The sequence below is a fragment of the Xenopus laevis genome, chromosome 1S, assembly GCF_017654675.1.
Source record: "Xenopus laevis strain J_2021 chromosome 1S, Xenopus_laevis_v10.1, whole genome shotgun sequence".
Lineage (NCBI taxonomy): Eukaryota > Metazoa > Chordata > Amphibia > Anura > Pipidae > Xenopus > Xenopus laevis.
This window is the reverse complement of record NC_054372.1, coordinates 42,622,123-42,640,345: the sequence shown is the minus strand read 5'-3', so window position 1 is coordinate 42,640,345 and position 18,223 is coordinate 42,622,123. Positions and strand designations below refer to the sequence as shown.

At 39.0% G+C, this 18,223-nt stretch overlaps 1 protein-coding gene across 2 annotated transcripts in view; it reads left to right on the top strand.

Annotated features, from left to right (window-relative positions):
- glrb.S (glycine receptor beta S homeolog) overlaps positions 1–18,223 on the top strand; it is a 76,458-nt gene that overhangs the window by 20,407 nt on the left and 37,828 nt on the right. For both annotated transcript variants that reach the window (XM_018243244.2, XM_041579542.1), the window contains exons 3-4: positions 5,597–5,703; positions 8,978–9,045. In XM_018243244.2, the coding sequence (XP_018098733.1) occupies positions 5,597–5,703; positions 8,978–9,045 (175 nt within the window). The remainder of the gene's footprint in view (positions 1–5,596; positions 5,704–8,977; positions 9,046–18,223) is intronic.

Genomic DNA, 18,223 nt, shown 5'->3' with positions numbered 1-18,223 from the left:
AAAAATCATCCAAGCCATTCTTAAAGGCATTAACTGAATCAGCATCACAACATCACCCGGCAGTGCATTCCACAACCTCACTGTCCTGACTGTGAAGAACCCCCTACGTTGTTTCAAATGAAAGTTCTTTTCTTCTAGTCTAAAGGGGTGGCCTCTGGTACGGTGATCCACTTTATGGGTAAAAAGGTCCCCTGCCATTTGTCTATAATGTCCTCTAATGTACTTGTAAAGTGTAATCATGTCCCCTCGCAAGCGCCTTTTTTCCAGAGAAAACAACCCCAACCTTGACAGTCTACCCTCATAATTTAAGTCTTCCGTCCCTCTAACCAATTTAGTTGCACGTCTCTGCACTCTCTCCAGCTCATTTATATCCCTCTTAAGGACTGGAGTCCAAAACTGAACTGCATACTCCAGATGAGGCCTTACCAGGGACCTATAAAGAGGCATAATTATGTTTTCATCCCTTGAGTTAATGCCCTTTTTTATGCAAGACAGAACTTTATTTGCTTTAGTAGCCACAGAATGACACTGCCCAGAATTAGACAACGTGTTATCTACAAAGACCCCTAGATCCTTTTCATTTAAGGAAACTCCCAACACATTGCCATTTAGTGTATAACTTGCATTTATATTATTTTTGCCAAAGTGCATAACCTTGCATTTATCAACATTGAACCTCATTTTCCAGTTTGCTGCCCAGTTTTCCAGTTTAGACAGATCACTTTGCAAAGTGGCAGCATCCTGCATGGAACCTATAGTTCTGCACAATTTAGTATCATCTGCAAAAATAGAAACAGTACTTTCAATGCCCACCTCCAGGTCATTAATAAACAAGTTGAAAAGCAAGGGACCTAGTACAGAGCCCTGCGGTACTCCACTAACAACACTGGTCCAATTAGAAAATGTTCCATTTACCACCACTCTTTGTAGTCTATCTTTTAGCCAGTTCTCTATCCAGGTACAAATACTATGTTCCAGGCCAACATTCCTTAATTTAACCAGTAACCTTTTGTGTGGCACTGTATCAAATGCTTTAGCAAAGTCTAAGTAAATCACACCCACTGCCATCCCAGAATCGAGGTCTCTACTTACATTCTCGTAAAAAGAAATTAAGTTAGTCTGGCAAGATCTATTACGCATAAAACCATGCTGGCACAAACTCATAGTATTATGATTTGCTATGAAGTCCAGTATCTTATCCTTTATTAACACTTCAAAAAGCTTTCCTAATACTGACGTCAGACTAACTGGCCTATAGTTTTGAGGCTGAGAACGGGATCCTTTTTTGAATAGAGGCACCACATTAGCAATTCGCCAGTCTCTCGGCACAATGCCAGATCTCAATGAATCCTGAAAAATTAAGTAAGGAGGTTTGGCAATCACAGAGCTAAGCTCGCTAATTACCCTGGGATGAATACCATCTGGCCCTGGACCTTTGTTAATCTTAACATGTTCAAGTCTCTTTTGAATTTCTTCATGTGTGAACCATGCATCATTAGTTGTATTACTAGAATTGGGAGTGTTAAGAAGGAAACCTTCACTTACTGGTTCTTCATTTGTGTAGACAGATGAAAAATACGAGTTCAGAATCTGCGCTTTTATTTTGTTTTCATCAACCAGCTGACCCCCCTCTGATAGTAAGGGTCCCACCCCTTCCTGCTTCATTTTTTTACTATTGACATATTTAAAAAATAATTTGGGATTTTTTTTACTGCTTGCTGCAATATCCTTTTCTATAGCAATTTTAGCTTGCCTTATAGCTTCTTTGCATGATTTATTGGCCTCCTTGTACCTTATAAATGTTTCGGCTGTACCAGCTACCTTGAAAGCCTTAAAAGCACGTCTTTTCTTACCCACCTCAACACCAACGCTTCTATTGAACCAAAAAGGTTTTGCTTTGCAACGACGTTCCTTGCTTACAAGTGGAATATACTGACAAGTATATTTATTAAGCAGCATTTTAAAGACTTCCCATTTTTGTTCTGTGTTTAACCCTGTGAAAAGCATTTCCCACTTAATATGTTGCAGAGATGCCCTTATACTGTCAAAGTTTGCACGTCTGAAATTTAGTGTTTTAGTTACTCCCTTATAGAATTGCTTCTGCAACAGAATCTCAAAGGAGACCATGTTATGATCACTATTCCCTAAATGCTCACCCACACAAATGTTAGAGATGAGTTCAGTATTGTTAGTTATTAAAAGGTCCAAAAGAGAGTTATTCCTAGTAGGTTCTTGAACGAGCTGGAATAAAAAGTTGTCATTCAGCATATTTACAAACCTACTAGCTTTTTCTGTCTTAGCAACCCCATTACCCCAGTCAATGTCTGGATAATTGAAGTCACCCATAGCAACAACTTGACCCAGCTGTGAAGCCGCTTGTATCTGCAAGAGTAGCTGGGCTTCATACTCGACACTTATACGAGGTGGTTTATAGCGTAATTATTTGCTGTACATTAATATCACATCACAGTTACACATTTACTAAAATAATAAAGGATAAACACAGTTATAAAAAATGTCACAAAATTAAAAATGCTGTGTTACTGTAGTAACATGTGAAGTGCAATTTAGAACACAAATACCATGTTTTTTTTACCACAATGCAGTGCTTTCCCTCCAGAATTCTAGAAATCATTGTGGGTGCAAAATGGTGTTGAATCTGATGCAATTGCAATGTGCCCAGAGCAATTGCACCCAATTTGCTATAATTAATTGCACATGCTCTTCATTGCAAATCGGATGCTGTCGCACCGGATATTTTCAAAGTATGTCTGGCGTCATTTCCAGTGTTCGGCATGATAGGGACATGTGCACACTACTCTTTTGGTGCAACTGTGCTGCAAATATTGATGTAGATCAATACATGTGCAAACCCTGGAGCTAGCACCTAGTTAGGAGGCAGCAGCTACAGGGTTCGCACTAGGGTTCCCCTTTGTTAATAGGTGCAGCAGCCCAATTAGGAACAGATGGCAGTAGTGCAAAGAGTGCAAGAACCTGTTGTTGTTTTACACACAACTTATTGCGTTAAAAAGCTCAAGTGAGCCCTATAATACTTTCTTGAGTTTAATATTGTTTTACATGAAATAAAGTCAAAACACAGTTCAAAAAACTTGTATTACATCAACAATCTGGCCTTTATATTACCCCATGTTCAGATATTTTGAAAAGTCTTAGATTTCAGAGATTACAAGTACGGCTCATTGATTTGATCATTTAACCCGTTGGTGGAAAGAATAAAATATTTTCTACTTTGAAACTACTTATGCTGGCATACTATTATGGGCAGATTTGTCAAGGGTCGAAGTGAAAATTTCAAATTCAAATTTTCAAGGTTTTTTTATAGCCAAAACTGTCAAATTCAACTAGGGAATTACTAAAATTTGATTTGAGTTTCTTTAAAAATTCAAATTAGATTTTCTTAGTTTCATCATTCACTGGCCCTTTAAGAACTCGAATTCGAATATTTGCCCTCTTAAACCTGCCGAATTGCTGTTTTAGCCTATGGAAGATGTCCTGGGATCAGTTTGGAGTTGTTTGCAGTCTTCCTGACATTCAAGTTTTTTGCATGGTTAGAAAAACTTGAATCAAATCCAATTCGAGTTTGCGGGTCGACCTTATGCACCCCACTTTGAAAAATTAGATTTTTTTAATAAATTTCGGTTGGTCGAATTTCGAGTTCATGGGAGTTTTAAATGACTCCCATGAACTGAAAATTCGACCCTTGATTCACCTGTAAGTATTATTATGTTTTGAACTGGCCTGTTCCTAGCAATTTTGCAATTGGCTTTCATTATTTATTTTTTATAGTTTTTTTAAGTATTGCTCTGTTGTTGTTACTTTTTTAACTTATCTTTCTATGCAGACCTTTCTTATTCTATATATTCCAATCTTTTGTTCAAACCATTGTCTAGTTGCAAGGGTAAATAAGACCCCAGCAATAAGCTGCTAAACTGGAGAGTTGCTGAACAAAAAGCTAAATAATTGAAAAAACATAAAAAATAAAAAAACAACTGCAAAATGAATTAGAGAGGGTTCAGAGAAGGGAAACTAAGCTGGTAAAAGCTATGGGAAATCTTAGCTATGAGGAAAGACTGGCCAAATTGGGGATGTTCATGCTGGAGAAGAGGCACTTGAGGGGTTATATGATAACTATGTATAAATATATAAGGGGATCACATTTTAATCTCTCTAATGCTTTAGAAGAAAGGAGGTTCTTCTAATTCATTCATTCATTTAGAAGAAAGGAGGTTCTGTCTAAATATTGGGAAGGGGTTTTTATAGTGCAAGTAAACGCCAAAACTCCTTTCGAATGGTTGAATATTCGAACGATTTAAATTCTAAGTCGTAGTATCCTATTCGATGGTCGAAGTATCCAAAAAATTACTTTGAATTTTGAATTTTTTTACTTTGAAAATTCCCTCGAATTCACTTCGACCCTTAGTAAATCTGCCCCCTAGACTTAAATTGCCTAGCATTGGAAAGATCTCTAGCCACCTGTCTGCCTGAAGAAATACATAAATTACTAGTGATGGGCTAATTTATTCGGCAGGCATGGATTCACAGCAAATATTTGCCATGAGAAAATTTTCTGCAACAAAACAATTGTCGCTCGTCAATTTTTGCACGCCAAAATTATTCAGACTGCCATTGACGTTAATGCATTTGGACAAAAGAGTTGAGCGTGTAAAAATTAGTGCATATAAAAATTAACTCGTGTCAAAATAATATTGAAACCCATTGACTTCAATGCGTTTCTCAAATTTTTCGCAGTTTCATGAATTTTTTAGGAGCTTCGCGATTTTCTCTGCAAAGCAAAACGGGAAAGATTTGTCCGTCGCTATTACATTACATGAGGGAGATGGAACTAATGATAGCTATACTGTAGTAAGTGGAATGTCATCCCAATCTGAGCGAATTTGGTTTAGATTTAGCTTTTTTCATTGCTTAGACTCAATGGGAATTTAATCGTGCCATACAAAAATCAATTACAGGTACTTTTATTTAAGTTTTGTGCATTCTAGAAATGACACAGAGACGGGGTGCAAATCTGAATTGAGATTATGCTTGGGGAAGGAAATCAACTGCAAGTGCTGAAGATTATCCCCAGTAAGATGCTATCAAATAATTTAATAAAACCCTTGATTCTTTTTTCCCCCAAAACCTTTATGCCACCTCAGACAAAGCGTAATCATATCAATTCATTGCTAAACTCACAAATCAGTTTGCCTGGGTCAACATTAGTGTTTTGTGCATGATTGGACTAGGTTAATGAAGAAAACAAGCTAGGAATCATCTGAACACCATTCTTTCTCAAGCCCTTGCAGTTGAGTGGCCTCTGTGGTCTCTTGTACCCTCTTTCCAAGAGTTCCCTTCTCTGTGAGATATGGTGAGACATTGAATTAGAGAGTCGCTGGTCATCTACAGCCAGTAGATAGTAAGTAGATAGATAAAAAGTAGTAATAGGCCCAAAGTCATCAGTATAAAATGCAAATAGAATTTGCAGTGAAGTTTTTTTTTAAGTGTTTTTTTTTCTGTTAAGAAACTCTAAAAATGGAATTAGGAATTAAATTTAATTTGCTCTCCTTGTTCTTTGCAGCCAACTATCTGCAGAAGATCTCGCTAGAGTTCCTGCTAACTCCACTAGCAACATACTGAACCGACTTTTGGTCAGTTATGATCCAAGAGTACGACCAAACTTCAAAGGTATTTTATATTTATATGTATATATAATAGATTACTAAAATGTTTTTTTATTGTTATCTCAATTCTCTTTTATAACTAAGGTTAGTTTAAGTAGATCATAAATCACTGGATGTCATTAATGTATAATAACCAACACAAGCAGAATTTCCATGGCTACTTTGCTGTGAGGTAGGTGTAATGGTTGTTTTTTGCATGCATGTACAGGTATGGGATTTATTATCCGGAAACCTGGTATCCAGAAAGTGCCAAATTACGGAAAGGCTGTCTCCCATAGACTCCATTTTATCCAAATCTAAATTGTTAAAAATTATTTCCTTTTTCTCTGTAATAATAAAACAGTACCTTTTACTTGATCCCAACTAAGATATAATTAATCCTTATCGGAAGCAAAACCAGTCTATTAGGTTTATTCAATGTTTACATGATTTTCTAGTAGAATTCAGGTCTGAAGGTCCAAATTACAGAAAGATCCATTATCCGGAACACCCCAGGTCCCGAGCATTCTGGTCCCATACCTGTACATGTATAGAACCTGTTATCAAGAATGCTGAGGTCCTGGGACTTTACTAAATAAGGGGTATTTCCATAATTTAGTTCTGCATACCTTAAGTCAACTAAAATATCATGTAAATATTAATTACAACCAATAGGAGTAATTTGCCTCCAATAAGGATGACTTATAAGGTAGGATTAAGTACAAGGTAATATTTTATTTTTACAGGGAAAAAGGCAATTATTTTTAATAATCTGAATTATTTGATTAAAATGAAGTCTATGGGAGATGGCCTTCCCATAGTTCAGAGCTTTCTGGGTAACGGGAGTTCTTATATAATGCAATATTATGTATGGATTATATTACTAAGGATCCTCCTGAGGCTGAGGTACACAAATAAAACCCTGTCTGCTCACCCCTCAAAAAGGCCATCCGTTTTCTAATAACTGAATAGTGGGTAGACAGAGTTGGATTAAAAGATAATTCTGTATATAAAAGGATAGGTTCTTTAGATGACCACAAAAAAAAAAGAAGATATTTTTCTCTTCCATGAGTGTGGTGGGTTCTACTTTGTTGGGAAACCATATGCACCATTTACTCTATCGGTTGGTGTGAGACAGATCCAAAAGGATCCGCTGGACCCCCCACACCCCATACTTGATGGGAAAGGACAAAATAAGTATATAAAAAAGATGTTAGCAAAGAAATGGAGTAACATTCTTGATCCTGGTCATATTCCACTATACCCAGCCTCCTGTTCAGTTCCTTCACTGTCTGTGCTAGATATACTGATAATGACAGTTGTCTGCCTTCAGCCTATACTTTTAGCATGTATATATACATTCTGATTCAGAACAGTACCTGAATCTGTACAAATATTAAGATTTTCCTTTGTATTAACATCTGATTGCAAACAAGTGCTTTAGGGCTTCTGCAGTGGTCAGGCAATGGCATGTACCTAGACAAGAATACTAATGTTCCCTTTTAATCTGTGACATCAGGTCATAAAAATGATTACCCAATTTATTGGAAATGTGAAAAAAACGAAAACAAATAAAAACTAAATTCAGGGAGGCTGAAATGTCTCTCTGTTTTTCAAATCAACTAGTTTTGGATCTTCCAAATCATTGGTGGAACTGACCTCTCCACTAAGTAGACTTATCTTTAAAATATATTAAGCCCCACATTGATTAGAGAAGAAAATGCGGATATCGGTTGGATATTAGCACCTTCCCACTGTTAATTAGCCACTGTTTACAGTACAGCTAAAAAGGTTTCCTAACATCATATTGACATTTTACATACAGTTTACATTGTGAATAAACAACCTTATTTGATTATAGATAAACAATATGAGAATCTTCTGTACATCCCATTCAGTTGATTGAGTTTTTATTGATTTTATTGATGCTGTCGATTTCCAGCATAAGAGACATTTTTTAAATAATAATCGTATTCAGAGCTCTGCTAGCACCCACGGGTGAGATACTGTATGAGGAAAAATAAAAAAAAAAGAACAGGTCTGCTTTGTTAATGTACTTTGTGTTGCTGTGTGGGCTGCAATGACAATAACTTGCAATTTCAGAAGCAAGTTGCTGTAGCAACCAGTTTTAGTAATGCAGCAAAAAGCGTGTTCTAAATATGTTCTGTACATGAGCTATAGTCCTCCCATTACTGCTGGAAATGTATTAGTAATGAACTTCTAAATCCCAACTTTGCAGTTATTGTGCTTTGCGTGCATCGCATTTTAATGAACATCCCTCTGCTTAACACTTCAGACTCCATTTTTAATTTTCATAATTCGTTTTCTACAGTAATTTAAATAGGCACTGTGCTATTTTGTATCTTTAGCTTATTTAAGACTTTTTTAAGAAGTGTTTTCTGCATAAAAAAAAAGGTGAGCTTGCATGGTGCATGTGGTGCATTTGATGTAATACATTAACATACTTTTGTGCAGAATTCAAAAGCTACCTCCACTTTAGACCTGGCAGTGGCACCATGGTTCCCACAATGAGTTGTGTTAATAAGAGCACAATACTTCTGCCTAGTGAATTGGATGCAAACGCACTCTCCAAAGTCTCTAATCTGAGACTTCTGGACATACCGTGCACCTAATATGTGTGAAACAGGGGCAATTGCATCTGTTTGCATTTCTGGGCTGCAATAACACTGCAATTATGGCAAAAAATGGTAATTTACACTTGCACTACAGTTGCATTTATAAATGACTGTCTGGCCAAAATTAAATGGAAATTATTGGAGGCATTTGTTAGTGGAGACAGGAGTACACTAAAACTGGTTAAAAGACTACAGGGTGCAAGGGAGTTTGTAGTGTATATTTATTTTTAAATTTATTTTTTATTGTCACTGGAGTGTCTGCATCATACATCTTATTGTATGGGAAACAAAATCTTTCCTTACGTGGTGTGCAGAAGAGTTTTGTGTTTAAAATATCAGCAAAGCAGTTACATTTACAGGTATGGGACCCTGTTATGCAGAATACTTGGACCCTGGGGATTCCCGCATAAGGGATTTTTCCATAATTTGGATATTAACACCACAGGATTGTTTTGCCTCTAAAAAGGATTAATTATATTGTAGTTGGGTTCAAGTACAAGGTACTGTTTTATATGTGAATTATTTGTTTATAATGGAGTCTGTGTGAGATGGCTTTCTGGGTAATAGGTTTCCAGTTAATGGTTAGCATACCTTTATTGCATTAAAAATTGTCAGTCACTATGTAGTTTTACTAACACGTTTTTCCCTTGTTAATTTTTTTAGGCATTCCTGTGGATGTTGTAGTCAACATTTTTATAAACAGTTTTGGATCCATACAAGAAACAACAATGGCAAGTACAACATTATAGTAATATGCAAAATTATAGGATGATGTTCTATAATGTCCTATAATATAATGTCCTCTTCTCTATTGCAAGATGCTTGGCTTACCGATATATAGTACAGGTATTTTAGTTGGCTATTGATAGGCATGGATATAGATTAGCATTATGTTTAGAATCTAGAATCATGGATTCAGTTTGAACCAGGTTACTAACTATATGTTCTTTCAGTGTTTTCGTGGGTTTCCTCCAAGATGCTTCCCATTAAACAGAAGCATTCTGTTAACTGACTTCTAATCAAACTTGTGTGTCTATATGTGCATGAGCCTCTACTACAGCATCCACTGCTGTATTATCATTCATGTATAAAAAAGTATAATAAAAATAGGTCAGTCTTCTATTTTATGTATCCAATGCATAACATAAGATAAACGTTGCTGTTTGAATGTACTGCACATTTGTGATTAGCAAGGCACAGAAGAGCTTATGAATGGATCACAGTTCTCAGTGGTGTTACTACCGGGGGAGCAGGGGGTGCAATTGGGCCAGGGCGCCCCCCGCAGGGCCCCCCGGCAGTCACGCTAGCTGGAGTCGGCTGCACTCCGCACGGACGAGGGTGGGGGCGGGGCCAGGCTGTACGGTCCGCACCAGGGCCCGCCCCCACCTAGTTCCGTCACTGACAGTTCTGGTCTTGTTTCACTTGGTGCCCCATTATTATATAAAGGATTTTGCACAGCATGGCCAGTATAAATCTATAGTATTGTGTGGTGAAACTATGGGGTGCAGTTTGTCCCAAATACATTCTGTATATAAAAATATCCCTAGAACACATAATGAACGCGGTACATAAATGTTTGGGACCACATACATAGATAAAAATATACAAAAGAATGAGAACAAGATCTGGTTTGTGCACAAAAGGATATCATTACATTACAAACTCCATTCTGCAAAACTTAACAGGCAATCTGTTTCACAAATGTATAACATCCATGTCACAGACACAGTTATGTGTAAAGTTACTTACAGAATGAATTATGTAACAAAATGTGGACAGAATATATAATGGTGTAACTAACTAGTACATGCCAAGCTAGATTTTAATGACAAAATAGATGTATCAACGCGAAGATCTTCAGTGGAAACATTGTGCTTTATTTTTAAGCAAATGAAGAAAACAATGTATTTGCTATGGTGCAGCTCCATATATCAAAATTGGGAGTCCGCCTCTGATTTAGATTTGGTGAAGCCCTAGGTACTCGCCCCAGTTCACAGGCGACACATATATCAAAATTCCTTGTATCCAAAAGATAGCTGTCCCAAAGGCTTGCTTTTCCGTAAAAAAATTTCTTTATTTAAATTATCATTAAAAATTTTTGGTTACATTCAATCCCCCCAGGCCCACCTTACGCGTTTCGCACCCTCCGGCGCTTAGTCATAGGTGTATCTGTGACTAAGCGCCGGAGGGTGCGAAACGCGTAAGGTGGGCCTGGGGGGATTGAATGTAACCAAAAATTTTTAATGATAATTTAAATAAAGAAAATTTTTTACGGAAAAGCAAGCCTTTGGGACAGCTATCTTTTGGATACAAGGAATTTTGATGGTGCAGCTCCAGAACTGTCTCTTACAAACACATAATGCCAAATGAATGTATGTATGTGTATTCAGCAATGGCTCTAATCTTGGTTTTGTCTGCTTTTACCTTGTCATTTCCTTGAATATACCCCAAATATCTATTTTCTGTAAAAGCGAAAGCACTTTTTTTTTGGTTAATTTTAAGGCCATCTTATTTTATGAGACACAGTATTTAGATGTTGCAGATGACTTTCCCGATTCGGGCTAAATATCACCACATTATCTAAATAGGCAGCACAGTATGAATCATGTCCTCTCAGGATGTGCTCCATAAGACACTGAAAAGTAGCAGGTGCACCATGGAGACCAAATAGCATGGTTACGAACTGGAAGAATCCCGGCTTGTTGCAAATGCTGTTTTCTCTTATGACTCTGGATCTAAGTGAAATAACCAGCAACCATTTGACAGGTCAATTGCAGAGATAAATTTAGCTCCACACAGCTGGTCAATTAACTCGTAAATGCGTGGCATTGGGTATGAGTCAAATTTAGATATGTGATTTATTTTCCTGAAATCAACACAAAAAACAAATAGAAACATCTTTTCTCGAGCCCGTACATCTGACGGCGCCATCTTGTAACAGGCGGCAGACACCGCGGGTGTAGCCATGCAGTCCGCGAAGCCCAGCAAAGCTAACTGAGACAAGCCTCCACCTACACTGCTGCTGGAGGCCATCAGGGAGTCAAAAGCGATGCTGTCCCTGAAAATAGATGACCTCAAGCTGGAACTGCAGACAGACATCTCTCTGCTCAGAGGTGACATGGGGAAGTTTAGAGAGTGGGTTGCTGAGGCAGAATGACGGTTGGGAGATGTGGAAGATGTCGCACACCAAAACCAAGCTGCTGTACAAGACCTCCAGTGCCAGGTAACCCACCTCTCGCAATGGGCTGAGGATGCGGAAAACAGTGTGAGACGCAATAATGTCCCCATATTGGGCCTTCCATAGGGGGCAGAAGGTCAAAACCCCACCTCTTTTATTGAAAGTCTCCTAAAGGACCTACTCTATCCCATAGAGCTCTCCTCAGCATTTGTGGTTGAACGGGCCCATCGTATTCCAGCTTGGAAAATGGTCCCGGGAGCTCCCCCGAGGCAATTTATCATGTGGTTATTAAACTACAGGGACCGCAATGCCATTTTATCCACTGCCAGACATAAATTCCAGAATGCCACGCTTCAATTCTATCCAGACTTCACGGCAGAGTTGCAAAAGAAGAGGCGAACCTTTACAGATATCCGCAGGAGACTACAGGAAAAGGGGCTGCAATACAGCATGATGTACCCCAGCAGGTTGAGAGTAATTGATGGGCACAATACCCGCTTTTTTCAAAGCCCAGAAGACGCAGCAGCATGGCTAGACAACAGGCGCTAGCCATAGGAGGACTCTGGGCCAGACTATGCAGTGACATTCAAATACCAGTGATAAGGTAAACATGGAAACCTATGCAGCAACCAAACAGAATTAGTAGGTTATAGATAGCACGGTGTGCAGGGCCAGAACTAGGGGTAGACAGAGTAGGTGCCCACCTAGGGTGCAATCATGGGTGGGCGCACTTTTAAGGAGAATTTTTTTAAACCCTGGTTTGCTTGGCCTTTAATAGTTTTTAAATTTTATAAACTGCCCGTTCCAACCATCTTTTGCCCATGATTCGTTCTGCAGGCAGAAACACTCCCCACCTCCCTCTTGGCAGCTGCTGGCACAGGTAAACAGGTGATTAGGGGCAATATGATGGATTTTTGGCTGCTGCTGGCACAGATACAGATTGGGGGCAATATGAGGGATTGGCTGCTGCTATTGGGCAATATGGTGTCTGCTGGCACAGGTATACAGATGTTTGGGGCAATATTATGGATATTTGGGTGCTGCTGTACACAGGTACAGATTAGGGGTAACAATATGATGAATGTTTTGGCTTATCCTGGCACTGGTACATGTTGGGGGCAACCTGAGGGCTTGACTGCCGTTGGCGCAGGTACATGGGGCAATATGAATGGTAAAGTGGAAATGGTAATGCATTACCTGGGGGGTAGGGTGCAAAAATACCTTGGCCCAGCCCTGACGGTGTGCCTCCCAGTTAGTCAGTTTAGGGAATAGGACTCATCTCTTGTAGAAGTGTCAGGGAGGGGGGTTTGGCTATACTGTTTAGCAATAACTGCTATGTACTGTATGTTTTTTGAATGTATGTTTATTTTATTGTATGTATGCACAACTCCATATCCTAAGGCGGGGGGTTGTATTATATGCATTCTTGTTTCTTCTATTATGCAACAATGACACTAAGCTAGGAAGGGGGAGAGTTATACGCAGCGGGACCTGGTGGCAGCTCGCCCCCAGGCAGCAATACCCTTACCCAAGATTATTATGGCAGAACTGAAACTCTTGTAGAGCCGCTAACCCAAAATGTAAGTTTCAGATACCACCAGCTCTATCATGTGGCGTTGAGCCAATTCACTGCAAGGGGTCCTAAAGTGGAGGTTACTGTGCTTGAAACTAAGCTTCAGCTTGAGACCATGGCTAAACCTTTCTCAACTATATATCAGGTCCTTATGCTCCAGAACAACCAAAAGGATCCGTGCCTTTATGCCTCCTGAGGCGGCCTTCCGTTGCCACCCCGACCCCTCCTCACGGCGCTCACATTTTCTGTGCAGGAGGGGGTCGGGGCGCTGCACGACGCTAGTGCAGAGAGCGCAATTGCTGGTAACCAGGGGGGCGCTGCCGCCTGAGGCGAGTGTCTCAACTCGCCTCATTGGTGGAGCGCCCCTGGCCTTTGGTGTCGGCCAAGGACAAATTGATACAGGTTAAATTTCTTCATCGCATCTATATGACACCAGAGAGACTTAACCTGATAAATCCAGATAGGTCAAAAATCTGTCCTAGATGTGGATTGGAAACCAGAAACTGCTTCCACATGATATGATCCTGTGTTGAGATCCAAGGCTATTGGACACAGGTCTTCACTTTTATTTCAAAAGTCATGGTGCTTCCAATATAACCTACCCCATCTGCTGCACTACTTGGATTAACAACGGGTCACGACTTTTCCAAGGAAGGCACTATTAGGGATGGGTGAATTTTTTCGCCACAGAAATGACGCCCATAGACTTGTATGGCGTTGTGCAACAAAAAAAAAAGGCGCGCGGTGAATTTTTGGTGAAATGAAACGGGTCAAATTCGCCCAGCCCTAATCACTATGGCAGCTATATTAAGGCACCTTGTACCCTGCTAAGATGTCTTATTGAAATGTTCCTGAATAAGGAAAAGTAAACAAAGAATTGAGAATACAATGTGAATTGAGAATGGTTTATCACATGAAAACTCATGGATAAGATTTAATTTGAGATGCAATTCAATTCAGACAAAAGGTTCATCACATGAAAACTCTATTGAAGTCTATAGGGAGAAAACTAGGACTGAATTTGGAGAACAAGTTTTTTTCTCCTTGAATTGAATCTCATCCATGGCTTTTCAAGTGAGATTTTTTGTCACTTAATTGGATTTCTATACCCTGCCCAATATTATGTATTTAAAGTTCTGCTAAATCTTATTTTTTAATTTTCCATTGAGCAATATTTGTATAACCAGGTGCCTTGAACTAAATAGTAGACTCACCACATTACATGGGGGTCCAGGTGCCCATGTCCCAGACTTTCCGCTTGAGGAGAATATCAAACAACTCTCACATAGATGAGCAAGCACAAACAATCATTTGATTATTAGATAGCTGTAATTATTTTATTAAAGGGTTCAAACACCCTTTTACATTGTGAAAAAATAAGTGTTTCATACATGGGGCAAGGAGCATCAGTAATTTAATTGTGGGCATGGCTAGACAGAATGCCTCTAATAAAAAATAACTTTCATAGCAGCACTTGAAATAATCCTTACAGTTTGAAATAGTCCTGCCCTGTCCTAACTGCCTAAATATGGTTAATTCTCTCTTCTGCTTTTCATCTGTAAAATGACTTCATAATCAAGCTTATTTCTATGTGGGTAATAAAAGTGTCTTACCGTTGGCTATAATACTTCTACCACATGCAGCCCATAAGAAATCATTTAAAAAATTTGGTTGATGGCAGCTATAAAGTAATCCCTATTTTTTGTATAGGGTTCAGTACGAATTTTGTAAGAGCATTATCTCTTTCCTTGCATCTTCGCAGCACTCAACTTCTCTATGTTCTCTGTAAAACACAATAATGGAAAAATCTTTGTTTTTATTACACGCGGCTACTGTTGGTTCAGCTAAGGTCACAACCAATAAAGCGAGATTTACAAGGCTGTAATATATAGGCTAGGCAGCCCCTAAACAGTCAGTAAATTGTTCTTAGTTGTGATAAAAACCTGTTTGTGCTCCATACTTCGGCAAAAGGGGAACAACATTGCAGAAATTTATAGTAGTAAAGCAGCTGGTTAGAAATTTGACATGCTTGATACCACTAACAGTAGGTTTGGATTGCTCATATAAAGATAACCATCCACTTGGCACTTTGTCCTGCATTCCTTCTTCTCTTTGTTCTCCAAAATGACACTTGTCAGGTTGTCCTCCTGTGCACTGCATGTGAGCATTGTTAACAGTCATTGCTTCCTATCAAGGAAGAGTAACCACCTCCCCTGACTATGTGTAGGTCACAGAGAAGAAGGTACAGGCAAAAGTGCACCAAAACTCACTTTTTTTGTAAACATCTATCCTAGCATAATGAAGAGAAATTATTTTCCTTGAAATTTATGTATTGTCTCAATAAAACTCCTTACTCAGATACAATGAATAGATTTTTTCATTGACTTAAAAAAAAAACACCTTACCAGACTGTTTGCTTCAAAAGACAGCAGTGGAAGGGAAGAATTTATAAATAGTATCTTTACTGCAAAACTAGAACACCATATTGAGCAAAAAAGAATGCACCACATTTATCACAAGATTCTGCTCACATTGATAAAAACTGAATCCCTTGTTTAATGTAATCCATTGTGCGAGCTTGTTTTACAGCTAGAAGAAGCAGAATATATCTATTTATGGATGATTCCAGCTGGAAAACTGGTTTATGGATAAAACATATTAATCAAAGGGCAATTCCCACTGGAAGTACATGGCATAAATTTTCTTTTGTGCTGAACAAGCTTGAATATAGAAGATAGAGGGGCATGAACTGAACTGAGCTCTGTCAGCTCCGATTTGTTCTATAGCTAATTGAAACTGTTCTCTTCAATCATGTAGACTTCTGAATATCTGAGGTTAATCCACATAAAGACCCCCAAACACTACAATGCTCCCATTACAAAATATTTATATATATTTATATATGAGTCAGAGCATGACAAAACACAAACATGCAGATTTTTTGTTAACTTGAATACAATTTAATATTTTTTCCTTTTCCCTATGAGAAAATGTTCTTAAAATAGTTGTATTACCATAATAAGGATCTGCAAATTCCTTTATTAAGAGCCTTTCTTAAAGGATATCTCCTTTTTGAAGGAGAAGGAAAGTCGTTTCACACTTAGGGGTGCCAAATGTTAGGCACCCCCAAGTGAATATTAATATTTACCTGAAACCCCCGGGCCGGTGCTCCAATCAGCAGAAAACTGCATCGGCCCGGGTTATTCCAGCGAGCACGATGGATCGTTCCTCTTCCGGTTTCTTCTATCTTCTTGAGGCTGCGCATGCGTCTACTGCACATGCGTCTGCCTCGGAAATTTGAAGAAAGAGGAAGACGGAAGAGAAGCAATCCATTGTGCTCGCTGGAATAATCCCAGGCGGGTGCAGTTTTCTGCTTATAGGAGCACTGACCCAGGGTTTCGGGTAAGTAAATACATTCACTTGGGGGTGCCTAACATTTGGCACCCCAGTGTGAACAACTAGCCTTCTCCTTTAAGCATAGGATTTTTATATTCTGCCAGATGATGCTTTATAATGTTGAATTTCTGTCTTTATTTACTTAAAATGTGCTATGTAGGCAATGACAAGTCAGAGCAATATGTCTCAGTTACAGTATGTCCCATCTTCTTATTATAGTGCTTGATTCTACTGATGAAACATAATCAGTCATTTATCATCAGCATACATATACTGCTAGTATGGGATCTAAATGCTGGGTGTTTTGGACCTTAGGTTTCCAGTGCAATTATGCATTCCCCTGCATAATTGACAACATTGATAAAATTCAGTAAAGGTGCAAACGCTGCTGGAACATACTAAATAGAGGCTGTAATGTATATAAACCCATATTGTCTGGTTAGGGGCAACCTGGGCTGCTGATATGCTGATAATGAATGCAGTAAAGCAACATAATAATAGCAGTGGTCCAATTGTTGCAAAGAGTTCCTCACCTTACTACTTAATTACTTAAAGGGATACTGTAATGGGAAAACATGTTTGTCTTTTCCAAATGCATCAGTTAAAAGTGCTGCTCCAGCAGACTTCTGCACTGAAATATGTTTTTCAAAGAGCAGATATTTGGTTTTGAAATCTGACATGGGGCAATACATACTGTCAGTTTCCCAGGTGCCCCCAGTCATGTCACTCTTTACTGCTGTACGGCAAGTTTAAATGATCTCACCCCCTCTCTTCCCACTCCACCAGAAGCCCATCAGCAGAACAATGGGTAGGTAACCAGACAAAAGCTCCCTGGTAGATATAAGAACAGCACTCAGTAGTAAAAATCCATGTCCCACTGCGACTCCTTCAGTTACATTGAGTAGGAAAAACAATAGTCTGCCTGAAAGCAGTTCATTCAAAATGGCCTAAGATGGCTGCCTACACACACATATTTTACAACTAAAAAAATTACACTTGCTGGATTAGGAATTAAATGTAACACGGTAGAGTGAATCATTTGTAATGTAAACCGTGTAATTTAGAAATAAAAACCACACCATAAAAATCATGACAGGACCCCTTTAAGTTTGAATTGCCTACTTTGGAGAACTAGGGGTCCATCAGACTTATCAGCTGGCTAAAAATCTTAACTGATTGACAGCCTTATTACACACATATTAAAACATTGTTAAATCCCATTGCCTTTTGCAATAGAGGAATATAATCTCCTCTACAAAGGGATGGGGAGAGGAACTCTGAGAAGAATGCATTGTGCTTTGCACACCAAGGGTACCATTCTGTTATGAGTTCTTTCTTTCTTTCTTTCTTTCTTTCTTTCTTTCTTTCTTTCTCCTAAAGTGAACCTGCTGTGCTTAAAGCAGTGAAGTAATTTTGCATGGAAGTTTTAAGAAGTATTAGATTAGCTGTGCCGTTTCTTCAATAACAAAAAGAAGAACATGGAGCTGTTCTGTGTTCTTCTTTCTTTTCTCTTGCTATTTGAGCTGTCATGTTGTTCATTAAAGACTCAGGGCCGCCATCAGGGGGGGACAGGGGGGACAAGCGTACCGGGCCCGGGCATGAAGGGGGGCCCGGCAGCGCTGCATTTTTTTGAAGATCCGGGCCCCCCTTACGAGCGCCCGAGCCGTACGTCTTGCCTCTTCAGTGCCGAATGCGGAAGTGCCGAAAAGCCGAAGCCGATGCGACGAAAAGACCCGAAGTCACGGAAAAAGCCGAAGTCCCG